General features: G+C 45.0%; 1 protein-coding gene across 1 annotated transcript in view; it reads right to left on the bottom strand.

Moving 5' to 3' along the window:
* Positions 1-27629, bottom strand: part of LOC135028869 (E3 SUMO-protein ligase RanBP2-like) — a 306830-nt gene that overhangs the window by 128729 nt on the left and 150472 nt on the right. Inside the window, exons 17-18 of the mRNA XM_063953806.1 lie at positions 5670-5753; positions 4094-4232 (exon numbers count right to left, since the gene is read on the bottom strand). Of these exons, the coding sequence (XP_063809876.1) occupies positions 4094-4232; positions 5670-5753 (223 nt within the window). The remainder of the gene's footprint in view (positions 1-4093; positions 4233-5669; positions 5754-27629) is intronic.

The raw sequence follows: 27629 nt of genomic DNA on the forward strand, positions 1-27629 counted from the left end.
AAATTAAATCTGTTAACTCTCATTACAAGTGTAGAATAACACTATGCCCCCAAAGTATACTTGCTGTTAGGTGACCTTCAAACTGTGTGTGCTGCACAGCGCCCCTCGTACTGTCTCCGTAGAAGATGGCGCCCGGTGCTTTGCAGACGCTGGCCGGGAGGGCGCGCGAGGCAGTGCAGGGTGGGAATCCGTCCTTTTGAAGTAAGCGCCGCGTCCCCCTGCTATCGTCTCCTGCTCACTGCTACATCCAGCGGCTCCCCAGCGGCTCTGATCGGGCAGTGGCTCCCGCACACCGCTATATACAGCGGCTGTGTTCGGGTAGCGGCTCCCGCGCACCGCTACATACAGCGGCTCTGTGCGGGCAGCCTCTAGCGATCCCCCGGAGAGTGACTCACCACTCTCTTCCCCTTTCTCTCTTCAGTCAAAACACAGTGGAATATGTTACTGCGCTCCACCGCTCACCTCCGGAAAGAGAGCGGAGGGGGAAGAGGGGCGCACAAGTATAAATATGAAAGACATAGTAATAAATATATATATATATATATGTATGTATGAAGGATAGACCAATACTGTCAGAGGCAGATTGGGTCTATCCTGTACCTCCTCACTGCCGACTTCTTAGGAACAGGAATCCAGCCCCAGTGACCGAAGTGTGGTGGCCTTCAGCGGCAGAATAGAGTGGGAATCTCTAGCTAACCCCACTCTAGTAGCACCTGTCACCTGTATACAGGGACTAGGCACTCCAAGTAATAAAATAATAAAATACCTAACTAAAATCTTCAGAGAGAAAAATCTGTGTCTGTACTCCACAGGCACAAAACTAAAACTGAGGTGCTGGCTGGGAAGGAAGGAGATGGGAGGGGTTACAGGGGGGAGGGGTCAGTTCTTAATAGTTCTCTGCCAAACTCCAACACCACACACCTCTAACCCACAAGTAACGGCGCAGCGTCCCCCAGATGGATGAAAGAGAAATAGGGTGGGTCAAGGGGAGTGCGGGGGTCCCGGAGATAGTGCTGTACCCGGGCGCAAAGGGGGCTCCGGCTTCTATTCAAACCTTTTACTTGTGATAAAGCAGATTGTTCCTTCCGCCCAATCTGCAACCTCAAATCACTGAAGTTCACCTCCAAATTCAAGACAGAATTGCTCCGGTCCATTGCGCATGTGCTTGAACCAGGGAACTTCCTAGTGTCTTTGAATGTCAAAGATAAAATGGGAGGTACATCAGCATTTCCTCTGTTTTACAACCCTTTCAGATCACCACCAGTTCAGGGCCTTGCCTTTTGTGATTCGAGTATTCACCAAGGTAATGGCAGCCACCATGCGATTTCAAGTGTCCCGACTAATACCCTCTTCTCAGCGGTTCCCAAATGCAGTACTCAAGTACCCCCAATAATTCATGTTTTCCAGGTCTCCTCACAGAATCACAATTGAAATTAGTTCCACCTGTGGTTCTTTTAAAGTGTGTGAGTAATGAATATACCTGTGCACCTGGTAGGTGACCTGGAAAACATGAACAATTGGGGCTCCTTGAGGACAGAGTTTTCGGAACCACTGCCCTATCTAGATGATGTTCTCCTTGCAGCACAGTCGGAGGACATGTTGAAAGCACACATCTCTGACAGTTCAGGTTCTTCAGTCCTACGGTTCAGAGTGCGTTTCATCCCCAGGACAAGATGGTCTCCCTCCTGTCATCGATTCAGTCCCTTCTCCGCTTTTGGCTGGTGTCTGTGCAACTCTGCATGCAGGGTCCTACTAAAACTGGGGGCCACCTTTGAGATGGTAACGTATTGAAAGTGTTATTCCACTTCAACTCAGGCCTCAGGTGATTTTGTCGTTCCAGGAGACTAGTCACTGGTGGTTTCACTTGGGCAAATGTCATCTGTTCCAGATTCCTTTATGTGTTCTTTACAATACAGACGGCAGCTTTAGGGCCTGGAGGGCAGTGACTTTTCAGGGTCACTGGACAGTAGAGGAATCCCATCTTCCTATAGACATCTTAGAGCTTTGTGTGATCTATCAGGTGCTGTATTAGGCACGTAGTCTTCTACAATCCCATCCTGTCAAGATAGTCCGACAATGGAAACGCAATAACCTACATAAATAATCAAGGTGGCGCCAGTGGGAAGTTAGCAGAATCTTCCAGTGGTCGGAGCAGTTAACATCGCTGGTGTGGAAAATTGTGAGGTAGATTATCTCAGCCGCCAGGACATCCATTCGTGGAGTGGTCTGTCCACTTGGCATTGACCAACAAATAATGGACCTTTGGGGGTGCCAGTCCTTGGACCTGATGGCATAATATCTAAACCAGAAGCACCCCCGATACTGTTCTAGGAGTCAGGTGGAGGGGGCATTTTTCATGGATGCACTGTCGATCCCCTGTATTTTCTGCCGATGTACCTTTACTCAGTTATCCTTTCTGCCTTGAGTGATTCGCAAACTAAAGCAGGAGGGAGGGACCATCATTCTTCTAGCTCCAGATTGGCCTCACTGGACCTAGTATGCAGATCTGAGACATCTGTTGATAGATGCTCATTGGTGGTTTCCAGTCACACCAGCTCTTCTGTCTCAGGACCTTGCCTCCACCCAGATCTTCAACATATGGCTTTGACGAGATACATGGGGTTTTTCAGATTCGGTGATTGGCACCATGCTTTGTGCTAGAAAAGTAGTGTCTGCTTAGGCTTACCACAAGGAAGGAAGACCTACTGTACTTTACCTGGTATGTTCAACGGAAATTAAAGTCTGAAATATTCTGCAAAGCTTTATTTTTGTAGTTTAACGGGTTTGGATTTAGGTCTTCGCCTGTCATCACTGAAAGTCACGTATTTCTACCCTTTCAGTTTATTTCCAAGAAAGTTTGACTGTTATTGCTGCTATTCAGACTTTCCTGCAGGGGGTGCTTCATATTCAGCTCCCAATTTCTACCTTCTGTTGAACCCTGGGATTTGGCCTTGGTGCTCCGAGCTCTCAAACGTTCTCCCTTTAAAACAGTGGATTTCAAGTGGCTTATGTGGAAGACTTCCTTTTGGCCATCGGTTCTCAGAGCTTAGTGCTTTGAGATGAATTAAGAGAAAGAGGTTCCTTTGGTCTTTGCACGTGGTTCAGGCTCTCCACATTTATGTGAATAGGCCTTCTGACTTCCAATGTTCGGACTCCATTTTTTTCTGAGGTCCATGGTTAAGAGCGTTTCAAAATAAATGATTGGTAGGTGGATTCGGGAGGTCATCTGCAAGGCTTACACTCTGGCTAACCTTCCAGTGCCTCATTCGGTTGCAACCCCTTGTACCCAGTAGGTTTCGACCTCCTGGGCAGCTCGGCATGGGCCTCCACTCACTTTACACAGTTCTTCCGTCTTGTTTCTTTCACCTACAGGGAAGCTGGTTTTGTTCGAAGAGTTCTCCGAGGAGCTCAGGAACGTTCCTTCCATCAGTGGAAAGCTTTGGCATGCCCCCATGGATTTCCAGTAAAAATGCCAAGCCTGGCATCCAGTCAGGGGAACCCTGCTCTGAAAAAGGGAAATCCCCTCATCGAAATGGTGTGTATGCTCACCAAAGATTAACCTCCTACACTGAAAAAATTAAGCAGTCCAGAGATGTTTGAGGATCGCAACCATTTTTACTTCAATAAAACTCCAGGCACTTATTTGAAAGGAGGAAATTAACTGCCCCTTTAGTAGTTACTAAGTAGACCAGAGATGGCTGGGGACTCTAATGACCAAATTACCTCCATCCAGGCATTCATAAACATAGAGGTTCCTGAGATGACCCAGTTGGTTTTCTACTTTTAGAAATAGTATGCCTTGTGTGCCAAATTATTCCTAGACCTTCAGATGTCACAGTTTCTGTGACTGCAGACCTCAAATTTGGCAACTGAAATAAATGTAGTTACATTTTGTAAACTACTAAAACGTGAACATAGTTCAGAAAATGACATAGAAAGACACCAAAATATTGCAAAACAAGGGCAAGAGACATCTAGAAATAGTAAAAAGATTTTTACACATACACAAGAAGCATGAATTACCACCTTAATATTGGTTAAAAGAAAAAAGAAAAAAGAAAAAAAAAAAAAAGATTAGGCAAAGGATCCGCACCTGTCAGTGGAACATCATAGTAACTCTGGGCTAAATGGTATCCGTCTGTTGCTGTATCAGAACTGAATCCTTCAGCAGCCCAACGCTGTGATGATACAGTACTGGCTGAACCATTCATTCTTAGCTCTTGGACTTCTTTCTGTAAAATTTAAAACTTGTGTTACATACATTCCTCGTCTGCAGCGTAATCTGGATGTCCAGCCTTGTAATGTTACATGAACGAGACCGTATACATAAGAAAGTTCACTACACTTTAGTAGTGAGTGTACAGTACGAACGGTCAGGAAAACCGTGATCCCTGTACCACTGTGTGTGTGTGGTGGGTTGGAGGGAGCTTAAATGAGATGTGAGGAAAGTGGAAAGGCAGTACTTGCTTGATTGAGGCATGGCATTTGGAGTTATTGGGAGCATCTTCTTGCAAATGGGAGGTCAAAAGCCCAAATTTAAAGAGATGTAGGTTCTATTAACATGGGTTACATAGATTAAAAAATAAAATAAAAATACCATTGGCCATGACATTTCCCGAATCAATGTTGAACTAATGTGGGTCTCCATTGAGAGTTAACACGGATTTTAGCTTGTACCTCCCGTGCAAAAGTAGGAAACAAATCCCTATTAAAAGATAAAAAATAATTGGGACTTGGTGCAAAACCTCTGGTATAACCCTCAGTGGGACAGATAAGTGGGAGTACTGTATAGTATAAGTGGCATACCATTAGTACAAGCATTTCAACATACTCCAGGGTTTAAATTACTAAAAAACCATTCTAGCTATCATTTTTCTAATACTAAAATAAAATAAAAAAAAAAACAACCATATCACATCTTTTAAGAGCACCAAATACTTAGTTGTGTACAAGATGATTTTGCCAGTTTGACTCACTTAGCATGGGTAAGACCAGGTAAACTTGCAACCTCCACCTGAGCATGCATGCATGCGTGGTAATTAACCGGTGGAAAAATGCTTAATGCAGCTAACTGAATTTGGGCCTAAGTAGAGTCAGTAGAAGGGGAATTTTTTGGGAAAGCAAAGGACTAATGTCGGGGTGTAATGTAGGTAATTTTGCAGCTGTATTTAATTGCATTAGATTGAGAGAAGGTTAAGGACCACACATGCGACTCTTGAGGTGAATCTTGAAGACTTTAGCCTTTCTACTCATGACAGTGAAAGGCCAGTTAAACACAGGTAAAAACGCCTCTATATTTCAATCTCTTTAGCGGATAAAGAATAGTAATTCCAAAAAAATTTAGAGCTGGAAATCCTGAAACTTAGCTGTACGTAGCTTGACAAAAGAAAAACTAGATCAATAGCTTAAACCCAGTCATAAGGCACGTCCTCATTCAGAAAACCATCTCCAGAAATAGTTGCATACTCGGCTGGAGCAAAGGCACACTGCTTTAACTGCTCGACAGCCTAGGCACTTTATTAACTCCACTTATTTCACACTGAAATCCAAGGTCCAAACAGAGTTTTGAACACAATTTCAAGCCATGTTAAAACCTTTTCACACTGCAGCATGGAATCGGGATGACTCCTTTCACACTGGATAACCACATAATTTTAATACTTGCATACCTTCAAGGCTTCAACTTGTTGAACAAGTTGTTCAATTAATAATTTCTGATCTTCAGCCCATGGTGGTGGCGTTTTCGAGGAAAACTAAGAAAACACAAGGAAGATTGGAAGTTACTGTCAAAGTCAGAAAAATATCTCTATGCACACTACCATATTTGCACCTCACACAGGTCCGTGCTGCGCATGCGTGCGCTCTCCCGTACGTGCGCATACTCACAGTCGCGGGCACCCGCAGGCGCACGGTATGCGTATTTACGGTAGAGTTTATGTGATCGTAGCGTGCGACTCAATCGTTACATATTTTCACTATATAATGTATTTTGTAGATCATGGTCCCTTTGATAGATTCTGAAAGTTTAGTTAACATAGCATGTTCCTGAACAGAGAGATCCCTCTTTGTATTGTACGAAGGGTCTAACAGGGGTCATACAGTGGTGTTTGGTACCCATCGGAAGAGTATTTAAATAGCAATATTCCGGTGTTGGTTTGGAGCGGATTAATCGCTCGTGCGAATAGTTATGGACATAAGAAGTTTATGTCCATTTACTATTATTTGTTCTTATTTAGTCATGCGGTGGGAAACTCAGTGTCCCACCCACCTGAACAGTTGGAAGCAGTCACAGCCCACCTGTATGAATCAACCTATGACCTTTTGTTATAATGCGAAGCCGAATTCCTGTGTCCAATGAACAATGAGATTGTAGGGACCATTGAATTGCATTGTGTGTGGGGCATAAATAGGCAGGCCGACCATATCCAGTTCACTCTCTTCAACGGTTCTCATTGCTGATAATCGGGAGCTGGATATCGAGGCGCATGCGATCGTTTCCCCTTGTGCGTAAGTTTTCTCCGCAACTATATTGATCTTCTTGTTATTGTGGGCCAATTTCTCTCTCTCCCCTCTTTCTCTCTTATTTTCTCTTAAATAGTAATTGTATTATATTTCCTGTGTAGTTATCTGGTTAGGTAGTCTATGTTATATTGTAGTGTATGATTTGTATTTGTATTAATTCTTTTGCAAGTATATCATTCAAAATATATATATATTAGGCGTTGGACCCTAAGCCCAGGTATCTGTGTATTTCTTATAGTGTCTAGTATTCTCAGAGCGTCGGTGACGCTCAAACAGCTTTTAAGTTAATAAGGTTACACTAGGTTGCATCTACACCCTATCTCTACACTAAGGTTTTACAGCATATTTCATTGTTTATGGTTTAGATATAAAGGTTTAACGTTGTGAGCGTCAGCGCCGCTCGTGATCTCCTCGTGGTCTCGAGCGTCCGCTACGCTGATAGCGTAGCATTACGGTAGTCGCTCACCTATAAGTGTGCCCGATACCAACAGCGTATTCTCGTGAGCGTCTGTATCGCTCGAGCAGCCCGCTCCCGATACAGCGTCCGTTACGCTATAGTGAACCATTACGTTAGTCAGCAGCCAATAGCGTGCCTGCCTGTGATCTCTTGGCCGTGAGCGAAAGTGACGCTTGAGCGTCTCGACCACGGCTAAGCGATTGTTACGCAACGTGCGTACCCTTACGGTACTTCATACGTAGATAGCGTACAGTGTTCTTAGACCTCATAAAGGGTTTTATATACGATAAATATTCAGCTTTATCAATTGGCGGCTCGCCCGTCCTTCACATATCTGCACTAGGTAATTTCAGCAGACATTATCCAGCAGCAAAGGGCGGGAGATCATATTCCTCGTAGTGCTGTTTGGATAAGCGTCTGCTTCTCTTAGTAAAGGGTGCTGAAGGAATCCGGGACCGGAGGTAAGAACAAAACGATAGTCTCATTTAAAACCGTTTATTTTTCTGTCCTGCGTACACACGCACGCACATATATATCTGCATTTCTTTTTCATTTGTGTATTTTCGTATATCACTCTTCTGTTTGCCTTTTTATAATTGATAAACGTGCTGAGAGAGATTTGCCGCTATTTTAATAGTTTAAGAGTAAAGGTAATATAGTTAAAGTATAGACAAACACACAGCTGTGCCTGGGAGACAAGGCGAAGTCAGTGTGGTGCGTGGTAGATGATAAAGGATCATCTACATCGATAAACGTATAAATTGTGTTACGGTGGATCTTTGCTTTGCGTACACGTGTCTCTAACAAAGGACTGAGACTTGTGTACGCAATCCAAGGGCCGACGCACGCAGCGTATATTACGCAACGGAGCGTACAAGTACGCCCACGTAACTCAAATCACAAGTGTCAATTTTTTTTTTCCAACGCGATAAATAGCGCAACGCGGTAAATAACGCAAGGCGATAAATCGCGCAAATTTATTTTAACATTCAAAATTTAAATTAATAGATCCTTCTCCTAATTTGTAACACATCTGGTCTAAAGAAAATTTCTGCGCAGAAATAGAAATAGAAACAAAAGTGTATATGTGGTGAGTGAGTGTTTTTACAATTTTTTAGGTTGAACCACAAGAAAAGTCGAGTTTTCGTGAGGTACATGGTGGCTAGGGAGGCATCCCTGGTTAAAACATACAATTTGAGCATTAGAGTGTAGCAGACCAGGAGGTCATACTGTAACAGACCAGGAGGTCATAGCAGACCAGCAGGTTCAGGTACAGCAGACAAGGAAGTCCGCTATACAGTCCACAGGCACAACACCAAGAAAGGGTTGGTGCAACACCCATATAGGCCATACAAGCTCTGGCTGAAGGAATTCGCAGCCGCAATTTTCGATTCCACTGGTCGCTCCGTACATAAGATTAGTTGCTTATGTGCTGAACGATTGTACCGCACGTAATTGTGTGCATTAGTAAACCTGACCGGTACTATTTGTGTACGAAGGTCATAAACGCTATTTGTACATTCTAACGTGATTTGTGTAATTTTTTTTTATTTTAAGGGAGGTTCGCTGCTCACTCAGGAACTATCCAACAACCAATAGTTACTGGAAAGAGTAAGTGTTCTTCGGATCACCCTCACAGGTTCCAGTAAATAGAGGTTCAGGTCGCAGGGGCCCTAGGTCGAGTACGCCAGCACCATATCGGTGTGATCAGGTCGTATTGGTCGGCGTGGGCGAGTGAGTGGGGTACTCGGTAAACCGCCACCGTCAGCCTATTTTGAACATTTTGGTTTGCGTAAGGGTTGGTTGAATAAAGCAACACCTTCGAACTATGGGGGCCACTTGTTCAGGTAGGGGGCGATCAACCTCGGTTCGGGTTGATTCAGTGAACCGACCAGTCGGGTCGGCAAGATACGTAATGTGTGAGAAATACGGAAGTCACACAGAAGCTTTATGTGATGAATGGGAGAGAATGACGGTACATGACGGGGAGAAATTCCCAAGAGTAGGTAGCTTCAGCACAGAAGTGTTAACGAATTTAAGGAGAAGGATATGTCTCATTAAATCAACCAAGAGACGAATCAAGCATTATGATTATTTACAGTTGTGGCAACAGGAGGGTGACATACAGAGAGGATTGGCTCAGGCGGCGGGATCTGGCTCGATCAGAAAACTGATAGCCACGGCCCCACCGCCACCATACATAACAGGAGAGAAATTGGTTGCGGAGAATGACGCACTAAGGTGTAACACACAAACACTTAGCAACTGTGTAAATGTTAAAGATAATGTTAACCAATTAACCAATGCAAGTATTAACCCGTGCAAGTTGTACCCTGTTTTGAACTTTCCTCAGGAGTGTGATCAAGAGGACGAATCGGCAACAATTTCAGCGCTCTCTCTAGCAGCCACCATAGCAGAGACCACAGTAGGCACAGCTCAACCCCCGAGATTAGTAACGAAAGCTCCTAGCGGAGGGATAGGTGAGGTCGTATCAACGGGTAAGTACGGCACCATACACTATGCTGAAACTATTTCACCACAGCCTGTAGAATCTACACAGGATGAGGTTGTTAGAGTTAATCCTGTTAAGGTAATAGTAGTTCCAAATGGGAAAACAGACACTTCAGGAGTCACTCCTGTTAGGAACATTGCCATGTACAGCCCATTTTCCCGAATGGAATTAAGGACCATAGTGTCGGAATTCCCTGACCCTAGAAAAGACTTAGTTGCCAGCCAAAAATACATCAGAGACCTAGGTAACACGTTAGAGCCCAATAACAAAGACTGGCAGATATTGCTGAGAGCATGTTTACCCTCCAATGTCGACGCAGCTCAATTTTTAGCTGACTGTGGATTAGATCAGGATGTACCTCTTACAGATGTGTACAACAAAGACAATGTAAAAAGAATAAGCTTACAGTTAAAAGAGTATTTCCCAGCCGTAGTTAAATGGAACAAAATATTCTCCATTAAACAGAAGGAGTCAGAAACAGCTGCAGAGTATTTTCACAGAGCATTATCAGAAATGGCAAAATACACAGGCATAGAGGACATTAAAACAAACAAACCATCGAGAAGTAGCAGTATCGGTACTGATGGATGGTTTAAAAGAGTCATTGAAGACTAGGGTACAGACCACACAACCATGTTGGCGAGGTCTGTCTGTGGCTACTTTGAGAGAGGCTGCTATTGATCATGATAGGAACATCACCAGACACAGGGAACAACAAGGTGATAAATTAATGTCAGTAAGTATACAGGCCCTGACCACAAGGCAGCCTTTGTTTATATCACCAAACCCTGTGGGTAAGTCAAGTGTGGTTACTTGTTATTCTTGTCATAAACAGGGACACATGGCACGAGATTGTAGAATGAAGAATTCACGAAACTCATACCAACCCCCTAGACAACGACACGACACACGACATTGGGAGCAAGGTCCGCAGAAACGGAGTTATGAGCCACATACAGGGGAAACAAAAAGATACCCCCCGAACAGAGACTGGCAAGCCTCTGGTAGCTCCCAATTAACTCCATCACAAGTAGTTGCTGCCAGCGGGATTCAGGGAGGTCACCATACCCAATAGGGGTGTGGCCATACCTGTAATCTGCAGCCAGTAAAATTGATTGCAAGTCTTGGAAGTGAACCAGAAATTGCAATCAATGTAGCTGGTAAATCATTAAACTTTCTTGTAGACACAGGGGCGGCCAAATCAGTGATAAATTCGACAGTGGGCATGAGAACCACTGGTAAGACAATTCCAGCCATAGGGGTAACGGGAGTAGTCCAGCACTACCCTGTTAGCAAACCAGCCGAGATTACAGTAGGGCCTTTACATACCAAGCATTCCTTTTTGCTGGCTGCATCGGCACCGACTAATCTCCTGGGAAGAGACTTACTGTGTAAAATGGGGTGCATCATTTATTGCACTCCTGAAGGTGTATTCTTGGACATACCTGAGAATCACGCTCAGGAAGTGCGAGACATGTTAGACTCCCCGTCAAAATTAATGTCACATACCATTATGACAAATAGGACTCCCTCCCAAGTAGAAGAAATGACATCTCAGATACCAGAGTCACTTTGGACTAAAGATGGACAGGACACTGGATTAATGGCAAACGTAGCTCCGGTAGTTGTACAAGTAAAAGATGGTAGGATAGCTCCAAAAATCCCACAGTACCCTCTGAAGCCAGAGGTGGAGTTAGGAGTGTATCCCGTAATAGAGCGCTTGCTACAACAGGGCATTCTGGTAAGAACGTCCAGCACTGCCAATAGTCCCATCTTCCCTGTTAAAAAGAGTGGGGGGAGGGGTTACCGGCTAGTGCAGGATCTAAGGGGGATTAACAAAATAGTTGAGAGTCAGTTCCCCGTAGTGCCAAATCCAGCTGTCATCCTAATGCAAATCCCTCCCACTGCGAAATTTTTCACTGTTATTGACCTCTGCTCCGCTTTCTTTTCGGTACCTCTGCACCCTGACAGTCAATATTTGTTTGCATTTACATACAGAGGAGTCCAATACACATGGACTCGATTACCACAAGGATTCATAGATAGCCCAAGTATATTTTCTCAGGCTTTGCATGATTGTTTACAGTCTTTCCAACCAGTGAGTGGATCAGTATTAATACAGTACGTGGATGATCTACTACTGTGTTCTGATTCATTGGAAGCATCCCTGAAGGATACGAAACAGCTCCTGTTTCATCTTTCAGACACAGGACACAAGGTTTCCAAAGACAAGTTGCAATTATGCCAAACTAAGGTAAAATATTTGGGACACTGTCTAACACAAGGACTGAGACACCTGACCGCTGATAGGGGTATATGCAATAGCGGGCGAAATCGCGGCAATTATCGCCGTTTTTTCAATTCGACCAAATTCGCCAGGTGAATTCCGGAAGGTGGCTTCCGGAATTCACCATATGCAATGAAAAACGGATTCGCCAGAGTCGCGGGCGAAAATCGGCCGATTTGGCGGATTTTGCCGCGATTTTTAAAAACGGGAAAAAACGGGGAAAACCCCGAAAAAAAAATGGCGTGGGGTCCCCCCTCCAAAGCATAACCAGCCTCGGGCTCATCGAGCTGGTCCTGGTTCTAAAAATGCAGGGGAAAAATCGGGCAGGGATCCCCCGTATTTTTAAAACCAGCACCGGGCTCTGCGCCTGATGCTGGTGCCAAAAATACGGGGGACAAAACGAGTAGGGGTCCCCCGTATTTTTAACACCAGCATCGGGCTCCACTAGCTGGACAGATAATGCCACAGCCGGGGGTCACTTTTATGCCGTGCCCTGCGGCCGTGGCATCAAATATCCAACTAGTCACCCCTGGTCGGGGTACCCTGGGGGAGTGGGGACCCCTTCAATCAAGGGGTCCCCCCCCCCCAGCCACCCAAGGGCCAGGGGTGAAGCCCGAGGCTGTCCCCCCCCATCCAATGGGCTGCGGATGGGGGGGCTGATAGCCTTTGTGTTAAAAAAAAAAGATATTGTTTTTTCCATTAGTACTACAAGTCCCAGCAAGCCTCCCCCGCAAGCTGGTACTTGGAGAACCACAAGTACCAGCATGCGGGAGAAAAACGGGCCCGCTGGTACCTGTAGTACTACTGGGAAAAAAATACCCAAATAAAAACAGGACACACACACCTTGATAGTAAAACTTTATTTCATACGCCGACACACATACTTACCTGTGTTGACACGCCGACTGCAACGATCTCCGACGATCCGAGGGTACCTGTCAAAAAATTATACTCACCTTCCAGCATCCAGAGGTCCAGGTCCAGAGGTAAATCCACGTACTTTGTAAAAAAACAAACCGAACACCGAGCCATACTGGACTGAAAGGGGTCCAATGTTTTCACATCAGACCCCTTCCCCCGAATGCCGGGACATCACGTGACTCCTGTCACTGATGTCCCTTCAGCCAATCAGGAAGCGCTACTGCCGTGGCGCTCACCTGATTGGCTGGACGCCGTCTGTACTCTGACAGCGCCTCGCAAAGCCGCTCCATTACTTTCAATGGTGGGAACTTTGCGAGTAGCGGTGGGGTCACCCGCCGGTCAGCCGCTGACCGGCGGGTGACCTCACCGCTAGCCGCTAAGTTCCCACCATTGAATATAATGGAGGGAGCTGTGCGATGCGCTGTCACAGCGATCAGCCAATCAGGTGAGCGCAACGAAGTTGCGCTTCCTGATTGGCTTAGAGACCTGTCAGTGACAGCTGTCACTGACAGATCTTAATCGTGGAAAGGTGTCCCATGTGTCAGCATGGGACCCCTTTCAGTCCGTTTTTGGTGCGGGTAAATGCGTTTTCTTTTTTTGCCAAGTACGTGGATTTATCTCTGGACCCTGGTTAAGGTGAGTATATTGAACTTTGCTTTTCAGGTATCCGTGGATTCTACATGGAGAAGAGGACCGATGTCGGCGTGTGAACATAGGTAAGTATGTGTGTGTCGGTAGTGTGAAATAAAGTTTTACTGTCGACGGTGTGTGTGTCCTGTTTTTATTTGGGTATTTTTTTTCCAGTAGTACTACAGGTACCAGCGGGCCCGTTTTTCTCCCGCATGCTGGTACTTGTGGTTCTCCAAGTACCAGCTTGCGGGGGAGGCTTGCTGGGACTTGTAGTACTAATGGAAAAAACAATATCTTTTTTTTTAACACAAAGGCTATCAGCCCCCCCATCCGCAGCCCATTGGATGGGGGGGGACAGCCTCGGGCTTCACCCCTGGCCCTTGGGTGGCTGGGGGGGGGGGGACCCCTTGATTGAAGGGGTCCCCACTCCCCCAGGGTACCCCGGCCAGGGGTGACTAGTTGGATATTTGATGCCACGGCCGCAGGGCACGGCATAAAAGTGACCCCCGGCTGTGGCATTCTGTCCAGCTAGTGGAGCCCGATGCTGGTGTTAAAAATACGGGGGACCCCTACTCTTTTTGTCCCCCGTATTTTTGGCACCAGCACCAGGCGCAGAGCCCGGTGCTGGTTTTAAAAATACGGGGGATCCCCTGTCAATTTTTTCCCCGCATTTTTAGAACCAGGACCAGCTCAATGAGCCCGAGGCTGGTTATGCTTTGGAGGGGGGACCCCACGCCATTTTTTTCCCTGATTTTACCGTTCCAGCAATTAAAAAAAAAAAAAAAAAAATTTTTAAAAATATATAAATAATATTTGTGCCTCCCCCCAAAAAAAAAAAAAGTACCTAATCCCTTCTAATATAAATAGATCTGCTATTCCAAAAAAAAAAAAACACAAAAAAAAACATGTTTAAATTTTTTTTATTTGTTTTCACCCTCCAAAGTGTGGCGGAGTGAAAATCGCGAATTTGCTGTCTAAAAGCACTGCAGGCGAATTTCCAAACTTGAATTGAATATGCTGGAGGCGAATTGCAGCATCTGTACCATTGCAGAAAAGGCGAATGCGGAAAAAGGCGAATTGAGAAAAGGCGAATTTTGACGGGCCGTTTTTTTGCGAAAAAGTACTGCACTGCATAGGCGAATTGATTTTTTGAGGCGAAAACGTTCCGGAATTCGCCTTTTTTTGCAATTCGCCCGCTATTGCATATACCCCATAGAATTCAAGCAATTAGAGACATGACTCTGCCACAAACCCAGCAACAGATCAGAACATTTTTAGGAATGTGTGGGTATTGCCGTAACTGGATCCCAGGGTTTTCCATCCTAGCGTTACCCTTGCAGGAGATGGTCTCCTCAAACAAACCTGATCGGATTTCGCATACAGACGAGTCTAAGACAGCATTTGAGAAACTTAAACAGTGCCTAACGCAGGCACCAGCATTAGGTATGCCTGACTATGGGAAACCCTTTGAACTATACGGAACAGAAAGTGCTGGTTGCGCGGCAGGCGTACTAACCCAAAAGCACGGTGATGCCAGCAGGCCGGTAGCATATTACAGCGCTCAGCTAGATACGGTAGCGCGATCCCTCCCCACATGCTTGCGAAGCGTTGCTGCGATAGCATTGCTAGTAACGAAAAGCGAAGACGTCGTGCTAGGTCACAACCTCACAATTCATACACCACATGCAGTGTCAGCCTTGTTAAATTCTGCACAAACCAGACACGTCTCATCAGCGCGGTTTACAAGATGGGAATTGGCACTAATGGCCCCCGTAAACATCACCATAAGGAGATGCAGTGCATTAAATCCTGCAACATATCTCCCAGGTGTGCCTGGACAGGCACAAAGGGTGGAGGATGAGAGTGGTGGGGAAGGAGAATTTAACACAAAGGAAGACACTCATGATTGTATGGAATATTTGACCCAAAATTTCACCGCAAGGCCTGACATCAGTGACAACCCACTGGAAGATGTAGAACTTACGTTCTACACGGACGGTAGTTGTCATAGACAGTCAGACTCGGGAGACTTGTGTACTGGATACGCAGTCGTAGATGACCAAGGCACCATAGAAGCGGAACCGCTAGGCCCACCTCACTCAGCCCAGGTTGCTGAACTGGTCGCCCTAACCAGAGCATGTGAATTGGCTAAGGGCAAATCAGCCAATATCTACACCGACTCTAGGTACGCATTCGGGGTAGTCCATGATTTCGGAGCCCTATGGCGCCTCAGAAATTTCATGACGGCAGCTGGTACACCGGTAGCGCATGCAGCTCACATAAAAAGGCTTCTAACAGCGATACAGGAACCCGACAGAGTGGCTGTTATCAAATGTAAAGCACACACATATAGCCAAGACCCAGTATCACTTGGTAACAGCCGAGCAGACGAAGCTGCTAAATTAGCAGCTGCTACCCCCAGACAGACAGACACCACACAACTGATGGTATTTAATACCATCAACACACAGAAGTGTGAGATGCAAAATTTGTGTTCCACACAGGAAAGGGCAGTCTGGAAGGCAAAGGGATATGGTCAGGAGTCCTCAGGACTCTGGACGGATGGACACGGTAAACCAGTGGCCCCCAAAGCATACCTTCCATGCTTAGCTGAGGCAGCTCACGGGCTGACTCATCTGGGCAAGGAAGGGATGTGCAAGTTGGTAAGAGCATATTGGTGTGCCCCAGGATTTTCTTCTCATGCGAGTAAAAGGGCAATGTCATGCCTTACCTGTCTGAGAAAGAACATCGGAAAGGCAATACCTACAGAACCATCTCATATCCCACCTGCCGGCGGCCCTTTCCAGGTAATACAGATTGACTTTATTCAATTACCCCCTTGTCGAAATTTGAAATATGTACTTGTTTGTATAGATGTTTTTTCAAATTGGGTCGAAGCATTTCCAGCGGCCACAAATACCGCTATGTTTACTGCTAAGAAAATTGTGCAGGAATTTGTATGTAGATATGGTATCCCTAGAATTATCGAAAGTGATAGGGGTACCCATTTTACAGGTGATGTCTTTCAAGGAATGTGTAAACTGATGGGAATTGATAGCAAGCTGCACACTCCATACCGTCCACAGGCGAGTGCGAAAGTGGAAAGAGTGAACAGCACTATTAAAAATAAACTGAGTAAAGTGATGGCAGAGACAGGATTGACATGGCCAGAAGCTTTACCCATTGTACTGTACAGCATCAGAACCACTCCCAGGTCCCCTCTTAATCTGTCTCCCTTTGAAATCTTGTTTGGTCGACAACCGCATGTTATGATTAACCCTCAGGATGATTTGAAGTGTAACAATGAAGTGACTGTAAAATACTTGATTAACATGAGTAAACAGTTAAGGAATCAAAATGATAATCTGAAGATAGTGATTCCTGATTTACCAGATAGTAATTGTCATGACATTGAACCTGGGGATTATGTAATGATACGGAATTTTCTACGCTCAGGTTGCCTTATTGACAGATGGGAAGGACCATACCAGGTCTTATTGACTAGCACTACAGCATTGAAGGTTGCTGAGAGAGAGACTTGGGTTCATTCGTCCCACTGTAAAAAGGTTGCTGATCCAGAGAGGTCCCGTGATAAGGAACAGACGGTAGAGGTTGTATCACTGGAGTGTCTGTTCCAGGAGGATTAAGGCGGCACCTGAGCATTGAAAATCACAAGACCAAAAGCAGTTGTCGATCCCCTGTTCCCTTTTATTGTTTTTCTCCAACTTCCCATCCCCTCTCCTTCAAATTATTTTTTCCCCCTTCTCATTCTTCTCCGTTTCCTCCTACAAGATGGACTTGCCCCAAGAGACTGTGATCCGGATTTTCCTGTTGACCATGATGTTGACCAGAGCAGTCTGTTCCGGCGAGAGTACCATGGAGGTCGAGAGAGGTTCTGGAATGGGTTCTGATGACAGAGATGGAGGCGTAGTTTTCCAAGAACAACATAATCAACAAGCAAAGGAGAGTATCAGAAAACGATCCGATAGCATTGACCATAGAAGGAATTGTGAAGGATTGTTAGCTGAAGAAAACTGTATCTGTCGGCTCTGTAACAATGTCATTGAGGATGGGTGCATAAAGAAATGCCAATCCAGTTTTAATATCCATATGGACCGGCATCCATTGAGTGACTATCACTCCTTAGTGGGTAGTGTGTTAAATAAAACAGATTGTTGGGTATGCTCTCAAGTACCTCAAGGTCATAGCAAATCGGGGCTAGTACCATTTCCTTTAACGTTAGGGGAGGTACTTGAGTTAAGTGGTGGGAGACCGGTGGACAGGAGGTTTAATATCTCCAGCCCTCCTAGTTTGAAGCTCCACCAATACCATGTGGATAGGTCCCTATTATGTTTTAACATCTCCAATCCCCGAAAGCCGGGAAATTGGGAAGTGTCATGGAGTAATCAGACCATGACCTTTTCGCATAGAGCAGATAGAATGCCTACAGATACAGAGCTTATACGCCACATAGCCAGTAGAGGAAAATCTTTCCGGTATAGATATACCTTAGGAAATAGGATTACGAGAGTCGGAGAGGTATCACCAGGATACTGTGCACATATCATACAACCTGATACGTGTACTAAGCAGATGGAAGAATTAGGGTTAGGAGATTTCACATGGAAGGTGTGTAATATGGTTATGTCCTACTCCGTCCCATATGTTCTCCCCGATGATGCATATTTCATATGCGGGAGAAAGGCGTATAAGTGGCTTGCCCCAAACTCTGAAGGATTGTGTTATATTGGAAAAGTACTGCCTGAAGTAATGACTGTATCACATGACAAAATGAAAGACATACACCGTGTTGCCCAAACTCCTTATACTCACACCCATTACGAGCACGTAGTTAAACGGCACCTGATAGAAAGAACAGAGCATCCGGCCTCTGACATGATCCATGAATCCACCGGGATTCAGTTTCTAATCGCGTTAGACATCACTCGCACCGCCAGAGGAGTGTTGAATTATAAATACATATCTGCGCTCGCCAATTTGTTAGATAATATCACTGAAATGTATGATGACACGTTTAGGTATACCGGAAGAGAACTTCAGGCTTATAAAACAGAACTGGTACAGCATAGAATGGTTCTTAATTACCTCACAGCAGTGACAGGCGGATATTGTGTCACACTGGCAACACAATACGGCGTGAAATGTTGCACATATATTACGAATAGCACCGAGGACCCGGTCGAGGTCATAGACCAAAAGATGGACGATATTCTCCAACTGAAGTGGGAATTTCGCAGGAGACACAATCTCACTCTTGCTGCTGTAGGTAATGAGCTGACTGGTTGGGTGTCATTGTTGAACCCGCGAAATTGGTTCTCTGGTTTAGGAGACTGGGCTCAAGGAGTCATAATGGATATTGGGAAGTTTCTCCTATGTATCTTAGGTGTTATCATAACGATTGGTTTGATATTTAGATGCGGTCAGGCTTTAATGAGGTGCAATCGTCGTACTAAGGTAATGAGTTTAAGGAGTGAGGAAACTGTAATTCCAATGGACTTGATTTATGACCCAAATGTAGAAACAATGATGTGATGAAAATGCGATTTCTACGGTCCGTTTCTTTCACCTGTTTTTCCGTTTCCTCCAAGGTAAAAAAGACCCACTTGGACGAGGAATTTGATGAGCCGATATATACAGACAACAGAGAGATTAAAGAAGAAGTTTTGACAACCTGATACACAGATTTTTGATGAACTATGCCATGGATCCCCAGTTTCCCTAGAAATTTTAAAATTACGCTAGCCCAACACTTTTGTAAATCTATGGACATTGACAGCTTTTGCTCGCACCTTATGGGCAAAAGCACAAAGAAGACTGCATTCAACAGACATCAAACAAGACCTCAATCGACGAATGTACATTTACCTGACATAGAATACCACCGCATTTACCGTAATTATGTCTTTTCTTCATTTCTACAACCCTCAGGTAAATGACACACATAGTCGATAGGGAATACAGGCACAGATATCAGCAATCACATATCTCCCCCATTCATGTATCATCAACTAAAATGTGCTCCCCCATTTTGTTACAACCAAAGCCGAAAAGAGCTCGGTAAAGTTTGACAGCCCATCCACAGACCCGTACCACGGGATAAGAAGGAATTCAAATGTATACTTCGCAATACCTCGAAGCTTGATGTACCACACGTACGGCACGATGATACATGACCCCCCAAACATGGACTCATACACACATGCTTCTGCTATCTCACTAGGTCATACCCTTTTCCTACCTTCTCCTCTCCTCCCCTACCCAACCATGTAAATGTATTAACCCCTGACATATATTTTTCTCTTTTGAAATGTTTTAGAAGGTGGCAGTTATTGTTGACTGCCAAAGGGTGGACTGTCAAAGTCAGAAAAATATCTCTATGCACACTACCATATTTGCACCTCACACAGGTCCGTGCTGCGCATGCGTGCGCTCTCCCGTACGTGCGCATACTCACAGTCGCGGGCACCCGCAGGCGCACGGTATGCGTATTTACGGTAGAGTTTATGTGATCGTAGCGTGCGACTCAATCGTTACATATTTTCACTATATAATGTATTTTGTAGATCATGGTCCCTTTGATAGATTCTGAAAGTTTAGTTAACATAGCATGTTCCTGAACAGAGAGATCCCTCTTTGTATTGTACGAAGGGTCTAACAGGGGTCATACAGTGGTGTTTGGTACCCATCGGAAGAGTATTTAAATAGCAATATTCCGGTGTTGGTTTGGAGCGGATTAATCGCTCGTGCGAATAGTTATGGACATAAGAAGTTTATGTCCATTTACTATTATTTGTTCTTATTTAGTCATGCGGTGGGAAACTCAGTGTCCCACCCACCTGAACAGTTGGAAGCAGTCACAGCCCACCTGTATGAATCAACCTATGACCTTTTGTTATAATGCGAAGCCGAATTCCTGTGTCCAATGAACAATGAGATTGTAGGGACCATTGAATTGCATTGTGTGTGGGGCATAAATAGGCAGGCCGACCATATCCAGTTCACTCTCTTCAACGGTTCTCATTGCTGATAATCGGGAGCTGGATATCGAGGCGCATGCGATCGTTTCCCCTTGTGCGTAAGTTTTCTCCGCAACTATATTGATCTTCTTGTTATTGTGGGCCAATTTCTCTCTCTCCCCTCTTTCTCTCTTATTTTCTCTTAAATAGTAATTGTATTATATTTCCTGTGTAGTTATCTGGTTAGGTAGTCTATGTTATATTGTAGTGTATGATTTGTATTTGTATTAATTCTTTTGCAAGTATATCATTCAAAATATATATATATTAGGCGTTGGACCCTAAGCCCAGGTATCTGTGTATTTCTTATAGTGTCTAGTATTCTCAGAGCGTCGGTGACGCTCAAACAGCTTTTAAGTTAATAAGGTTACACTAGGTTGCATCTACACCCTATCTCTACACTAAGGTTTTACAGCATATTTCATTGTTTATGGTTTAGATATAAAGGTTTAACGTTGTGAGCGTCAGCGCCGCTCGTGATCTCCTCGTGGTCTCGAGCGTCCGCTACGCTGATAGCGTAGCATTACGGTAGTCGCTCACCTATAAGTGTGCCCGATACCAACAGCGTATTCTCGTGAGCGTCTGTATCGCTCGAGCAGCCCGCTCCCGATACAGCGTCCGTTACGCTATAGTGAACCATTACGTTAGTCAGCAGCCAATAGCGTGCCTGCCTGTGATCTCTTGGCCGTGAGCGAAAGTGACGCTTGAGCGTCTCGACCACGGCTAAGCGATTGTTACGCAACGTGCGTACCCTTACGGTACTTCATACGTAGATAGCGTACAGTGTTCTTAGACCTCATAAAGGGTTTTATATACGATAAATATTCAGCTTTATCAATTGGCGGCTCGCCCGTCCTTCACATATCTGCACTAGGTAATTTCAGCAGACATTATCCAGCAGCAAAGGGCGGGAGATCATATTCCTCGTAGTGCTGTTTGGATAAGCGTCTGCTTCTCTTAGTAAAGGGTGCTGAAGGAATCCGGGACCGGAGGTAAGAACAAAACGATAGTCTCATTTAAAACCGTTTATTTTTCTGTCCTGCGTACACACGCACGCACATATATATCTGCATTTCTTTTTCATTTGTGTATTTTCGTATATCACTCTTCTGTTTGCCTTTTTATAATTGATAAACGTGCTGAGAGAGATTTGCCGCTATTTTAATAGTTTAAGAGTAAAGGTAATATAGTTAAAGTATAGACAAACACACAGCTGTGCCTGGGAGACAAGGCGAAGTCAGTGTGGTGCGTGGTAGATGATAAAGGATCATCTACATCGATAAACGTATAAATTGTGTTACGGTGGATCTTTGCTTTGCGTACACGTGTCTCTAACAAAGGACTGAGACTTGTGTACGCAATCCAAGGGCCGACGCACGCAGCGTATATTACGCAACGGAGCGTACAAGTACGCCCACGTAACTCAAATCACAAGTGTCAATTTTTTTTTCCAACGCGATAAATAGCGCAACGCGGTAAATAACGCAAGGCGATAAATCGCGCAAATTTATTTTAACATTCAAAATTTAAATTAATAGATCCTTCTCCTAATTTGTAACACGTCTGGTCTAAAGAAAATTTCTGCGCAGAAATAGAAATAGAAACAAAAGTGTATATGTGGTGAGTGAGTGTTTTTACAATTTTTTAGGTTGAACCACAAGAAAAGTCGAGTTTTCGTGAGGTACATGGTGGCTAGGGAGGCATCCCTGGTTAAAACATACAATTTGAGCATTAGAGTGTAGCAGACCAGGAGGTCATACTGTAACAGACCAGGAGGTCATAGCAGACCAGCAGGTTCAGGTACAGCAGACAAGGAAGTCCGCTATACAGTCCACAGGCACAACACCAAGAAAGGGTTGGTGCAACACCCATATAGGCCATACAAGCTCTGGCTGAAGGAATTCGCAGCCGCAATTTTCGATTCCACTGGTCGCTCCGTACATAAGATTAGTTGCTTATGTGCTGAACGATTGTACCGCACGTAATTGTGTGCATTAGTAAACCTGACCGGTACTATTTGTGTACGAAGGTCATAAACGCTATTTGTACATTCTAACGTGATTTGTGTAATTTTTTTTTATTTTAAGGGAGGTTCGCTGCTCACTCAGGAACTATCCAACAACCAATAGTTACTGGAAAGAGTAAGTGTTCTTCGGATCACCCTCACAGGTTCCAGTAAATAGAGGTTCAGGTCGCAGGGGCCCTAGGTCGAGTACGCCAGCACCATATCGGTGTGATCAGGTCGTATTGGTCGGCGTGGGCGAGTGAGTGGGGTACTCGGTAAACCGCCACCGTCAGCCTATTTTGAACATTTTGGTTTGCGTAAGGGTTGGTTGAATAAAGCAACACCTTCGAACTATGGGGGCCACTTGTTCAGGTAGGGGGCGATCAACCTCGGTTCGGGTTGATTCAGTGAACCGACCAGTCGGGTCGGCAAGATACGTAATGTGTGAGAAATACGGAAGTCACACAGAAGCTTTATGTGATGAATGGGAGAGAATGACGGTACATGACGGGGAGAAATTCCCAAGAGTAGGTAGCTTCAGCACAGAAGTGTTAACGAATTTAAGGAGAAGGATATGTCTCATTAAATCAACCAAGAGACGAATCAAGCATTATGATTATTTACAGTTGTGGCAACAGGAGGGTGACATACAGAGAGGATTGGCTCAGGCGGCGGGATCTGGCTCGATCAGAAAACTGATAGCCACGGCCCCACCGCCACCATACATAACAGGAGAGAAATTGGTTGCGGAGAATGACGCACTAAGGTGTAACACACAAACACTTAGCAACTGTGTAAATGTTAAAGATAATGTTAACCAATTAACCAATGCAAGTATTAACCCGTGCAAGTTGTACCCTGTTTTGAACTTTCCTCAGGAGTGTGATCAAGAGGACGAATCGGCAACAATTTCAGCGCTCTCTCTAGCAGCCACCATAGCAGAGACCACAGTAGGCACAGCTCAACCCCCGAGATTAGTAACGAAAGCTCCTAGCGGAGGGATAGGTGAGGTCGTATCAACGGGTAAGTACGGCACCATACACTATGCTGAAACTATTTCACCACAGCCTGTAGAATCTACACAGGATGAGGTTGTTAGAGTTAATCCTGTTAAGGTAATAGTAGTTCCAAATGGGAAAACAGACACTTCAGGAGTCACTCCTGTTAGGAACATTGCCATGTACAGCCCATTTTCCCGAATGGAATTAAGGACCATAGTGTCGGAATTCCCTGACCCTAGAAAAGACTTAGTTGCCAGCCAAAAATACATCAGAGACCTAGGTAACACGTTAGAGCCCAATAACAAAGACTGGCAGATATTGCTGAGAGCATGTTTACCCTCCAATGTCGACGCAGCTCAATTTTTAGCTGACTGTGGATTAGATCAGGATGTACCTCTTACAGATGTGTACAACAAAGACAATGTAAAAAGAATAAGCTTACAGTTAAAAGAGTATTTCCCAGCCGTAGTTAAATGGAACAAAATATTCTCCATTAAACAGAAGGAGTCAGAAACAGCTGCAGAGTATTTTCACAGAGCATTATCAGAAATGGCAAAATACACAGGCATAGAGGACATTAAAACAAACAAACCATCGAGAAGTAGCAGTATCGGTACTGATGGATGGTTTAAAAGAGTCATTGAAGACTAGGGTACAGACCACACAACCATGTTGGCGAGGTCTGTCTGTGGCTACTTTGAGAGAGGCTGCTATTGATCATGATAGGAACATCACCAGACACAGGGAACAACAAGGTGATAAATTAATGTCAGTAAGTATACAGGCCCTGACCACAAGGCAGCCTTTGTTTATATCACCAAACCCTGTGGGTAAGTCAAGTGTGGTTACTTGTTATTCTTGTCATAAACAGGGACACATGGCACGAGATTGTAGAATGAAGAATTCACGAAACTCATACCAACCCCCTAGACAACGACACGACACACGACATTGGGAGCAAGGTCCGCAGAAACGGAGTTATGAGCCACATACAGGGGAAACAAAAAGATACCCCCCGAACAGAGACTGGCAAGCCTCTGGTAGCTCCCAATTAACTCCATCACAAGTAGTTGCTGCCAGCGGGATTCAGGGAGGTCACCATACCCAATAGGGGTGTGGCCATACCTGTAATCTGCAGCCAGTAAAATTGATTGCAAGTCTTGGAAGTGAACCAGAAATTGCAATCAATGTAGCTGGTAAATCATTAAACTTTCTTGTAGACACAGGGGCGGCCAAATCAGTGATAAATTCGACAGTGGGCATGAGAACCACTGGTAAGACAATTCCAGCCATAGGGGTAACGGGAGTAGTCCAGCACTACCCTGTTAGCAAACCAGCCGAGATTACAGTAGGGCCTTTACATACCAAGCATTCCTTTTTGCTGGCTGCATCGGCACCGACTAATCTCCTGGGAAGAGACTTACTGTGTAAAATGGGGTGCATCATTTATTGCACTCCTGAAGGTGTATTCTTGGACATACCTGAGAATCACGCTCAGGAAGTGCGAGACATGTTAGACTCCCCGTCAAAATTAATGTCACATACCATTATGACAAATAGGACTCCCTCCCAAGTAGAAGAAATTACATCTCAGATACCAGAGTCACTTTGGACTAAAGATGGACAGGACACTGGATTAATGGCAAACGTAGCTCCGGTAGTTGTACAAGTAAAAGATGGTAGGATAGCTCCAAAAATCCCACAGTACCCTCTGAAGCCAGAGGTGGAGTTAGGAGTGTATCCCGTAATAGAGCGCTTGCTACAACAGGGCATTCTGGTAAGAACGTCCAGCACTGCCAATAGTCCCATCTTCCCTGTTAAAAAGAGTGGGGGGAGGGGTTACCGGCTAGTGCAGGATCTAAGGGGGATTAACAAAATAGTTGAGAGTCAGTTCCCCGTAGTGCCAAATCCAGCTGTCATCCTAATGCAAATCCCTCCCACTGCGAAATTTTTCACTGTTATTGACCTCTGCTCCGCTTTCTTTTCGGTACCTCTGCACCCTGACAGTCAATATTTGTTTGCATTTACATACAGAGGAGTCCAATACACATGGACTCGATTACCACAAGGATTCATAGATAGCCCAAGTATATTTTCTCAGGCTTTGCATGATTGTTTACAGTCTTTCCAACCAGTGAGTGGATCAGTATTAATACAGTACGTGGATGATCTACTACTGTGTTCTGATTCATTGGAAGCATCCCTGAAGGATACGAAACAGCTCCTGTTTCATCTTTCAGACACAGGACACAAGGTTTCCAAAGACAAGTTGCAATTATGCCAAACTAAGGTAAAATATTTGGGACACTGTCTAACACAAGGACTGAGACACCTGACCGCTGATAGAATTCAAGCAATTAGAGACATGACTCTGCCACAAACCCAGCAACAGATCAGAACATTTTTAGGAATGTGTGGGTATTGCCGTAACTGGATCCCAGGGTTTTCCATCCTAGCGTTACCCTTGCAGGAGATGGTCTCCTCAAACAAACCTGATCGGATTTCGCATACAGACGAGTCTAAGACAGCATTTGAGAGACTTAAACAGTGCCTAACGCAGGCACCAGCATTAGGTATGCCTGACTATGGGAAACCCTTTGAACTATACGGAACAGAAAGTGCTGGTTGCGCGGCAGGCGTACTAACCCAAAAGCACGGTGATGCCAGCAGGCCGGTAGCATATTACAGCGCTCAGCTAGATACGGTAGCGCGATCCCTCCCCACATGCTTGCGAAGCGTTGCTGCGATAGCATTGCTAGTAACGAAAAGCGAAGACGTCGTGCTAGGTCACAACCTCACAATTCATACACCACATGCAGTGTCAGCCTTGTTAAATTCTGCACAAACCAGACACGTCTCATCAGCGCGGTTTACAAGATGGGAATTGGCACTAATGGCCCCCGTAAACATCACCATAAGGAGATGCAGTGCATTAAATCCTGCAACATATCTCCCAGGTGTGCCTGGACAGGCACAAAGGGTGGAGGATGAGAGTGGTGGGGAAGGAGAATTTAACACAAAGGAAGACACTCATGATTGTATGGAATATTTGACCCAAAATTTCACCGCAAGGCCTGACATCAGTGACAACCCACTGGAAGATGTAGAACTTACGTTCTACACGGACGGTAGTTGTCATAGACAGTCAGACTCGGGAGACTTGTGTACTGGATACGCAGTCGTAGATGACCAAGGCACCATAGAAGCGGAACCGCTAGGCCCACCTCACTCAGCCCAGGTTGCTGAACTGGTCACCCTAACCAGAGCATGTGAATTGGCTAAGGGCAAATCAGCCAATATCTACACCGACTCTAGGTACGCATTCGGGGTAGTCCATGATTTCGGAGCCCTATGGCGCCTCAGAAATTTCATGACGGCAGCTGGTACACCGGTAGCGCATGCAGCTCACATAAAAAGGCTTCTAACAGCGATACAGGAACCCGACAGAGTGGCTGTTATCAAATGTAAAGCACACACATATAGCCAAGACCCAGTATCACTTGGTAACAGCCGAGCAGACGAAGCTGCTAAATTAGCAGCTGCTACCCCCAGACAGACAGACACCACACAACTGATGGTATTTAATACCATCAACACACAGAAGTGTGAGATGCAAAATTTGTGTTCCACACAGGAAAGGGCAGTCTGGAAGGCAAAGGGATATGGTCAGGAGTCCTCAGGACTCTGGACGGATGGACACGGTAAACCAGTGGCCCCCAAAGCATACCTTCCATGCTTAGCTGAGGCAGCTCACGGGCTGACTCATCTGGGCAAGGAAGGGATGTGCAAGTTGGTAAGAGCATATTGGTGTGCCCCAGGATTTTCTTCTCATGCGAGTAAAAGGACAATGTCATGCCTTACCTGTCTGAGAAAGAACATCGGAAAGGCAATACCTACAGAACCATCTCATATCCCACCTGCCGGCGGCCCTTTCCAGGTAATACAGATTGACTTTATTCAATTACCCCCTTGTCGAAATTTGAAATATGTACTTGTTTGTATAGATGTTTTTTCAAATTGGGTCGAAGCATTTCCAGCGGCCACAAATACCGCTATGTTTACTGCTAAGAAAATTGTGCAGGAATTTGTATGTAGATATGGTATCCCTAGAATTATCGAAAGTGATAGGGGTACCCATTTTACAGGTGATGTCTTTCAAGGAATGTGTAAACTGATGGGAATTGATAGCAAGCTGCACACTCCATACCGTCCACAGGCGAGTGCGAAAGTGGAAAGAGTGAACAGCACTATTAAAAA

Source organism: Pseudophryne corroboree, chromosome 2, assembly GCF_028390025.1.
Source record: "Pseudophryne corroboree isolate aPseCor3 chromosome 2, aPseCor3.hap2, whole genome shotgun sequence".
Lineage (NCBI taxonomy): Eukaryota > Metazoa > Chordata > Amphibia > Anura > Myobatrachidae > Pseudophryne > Pseudophryne corroboree.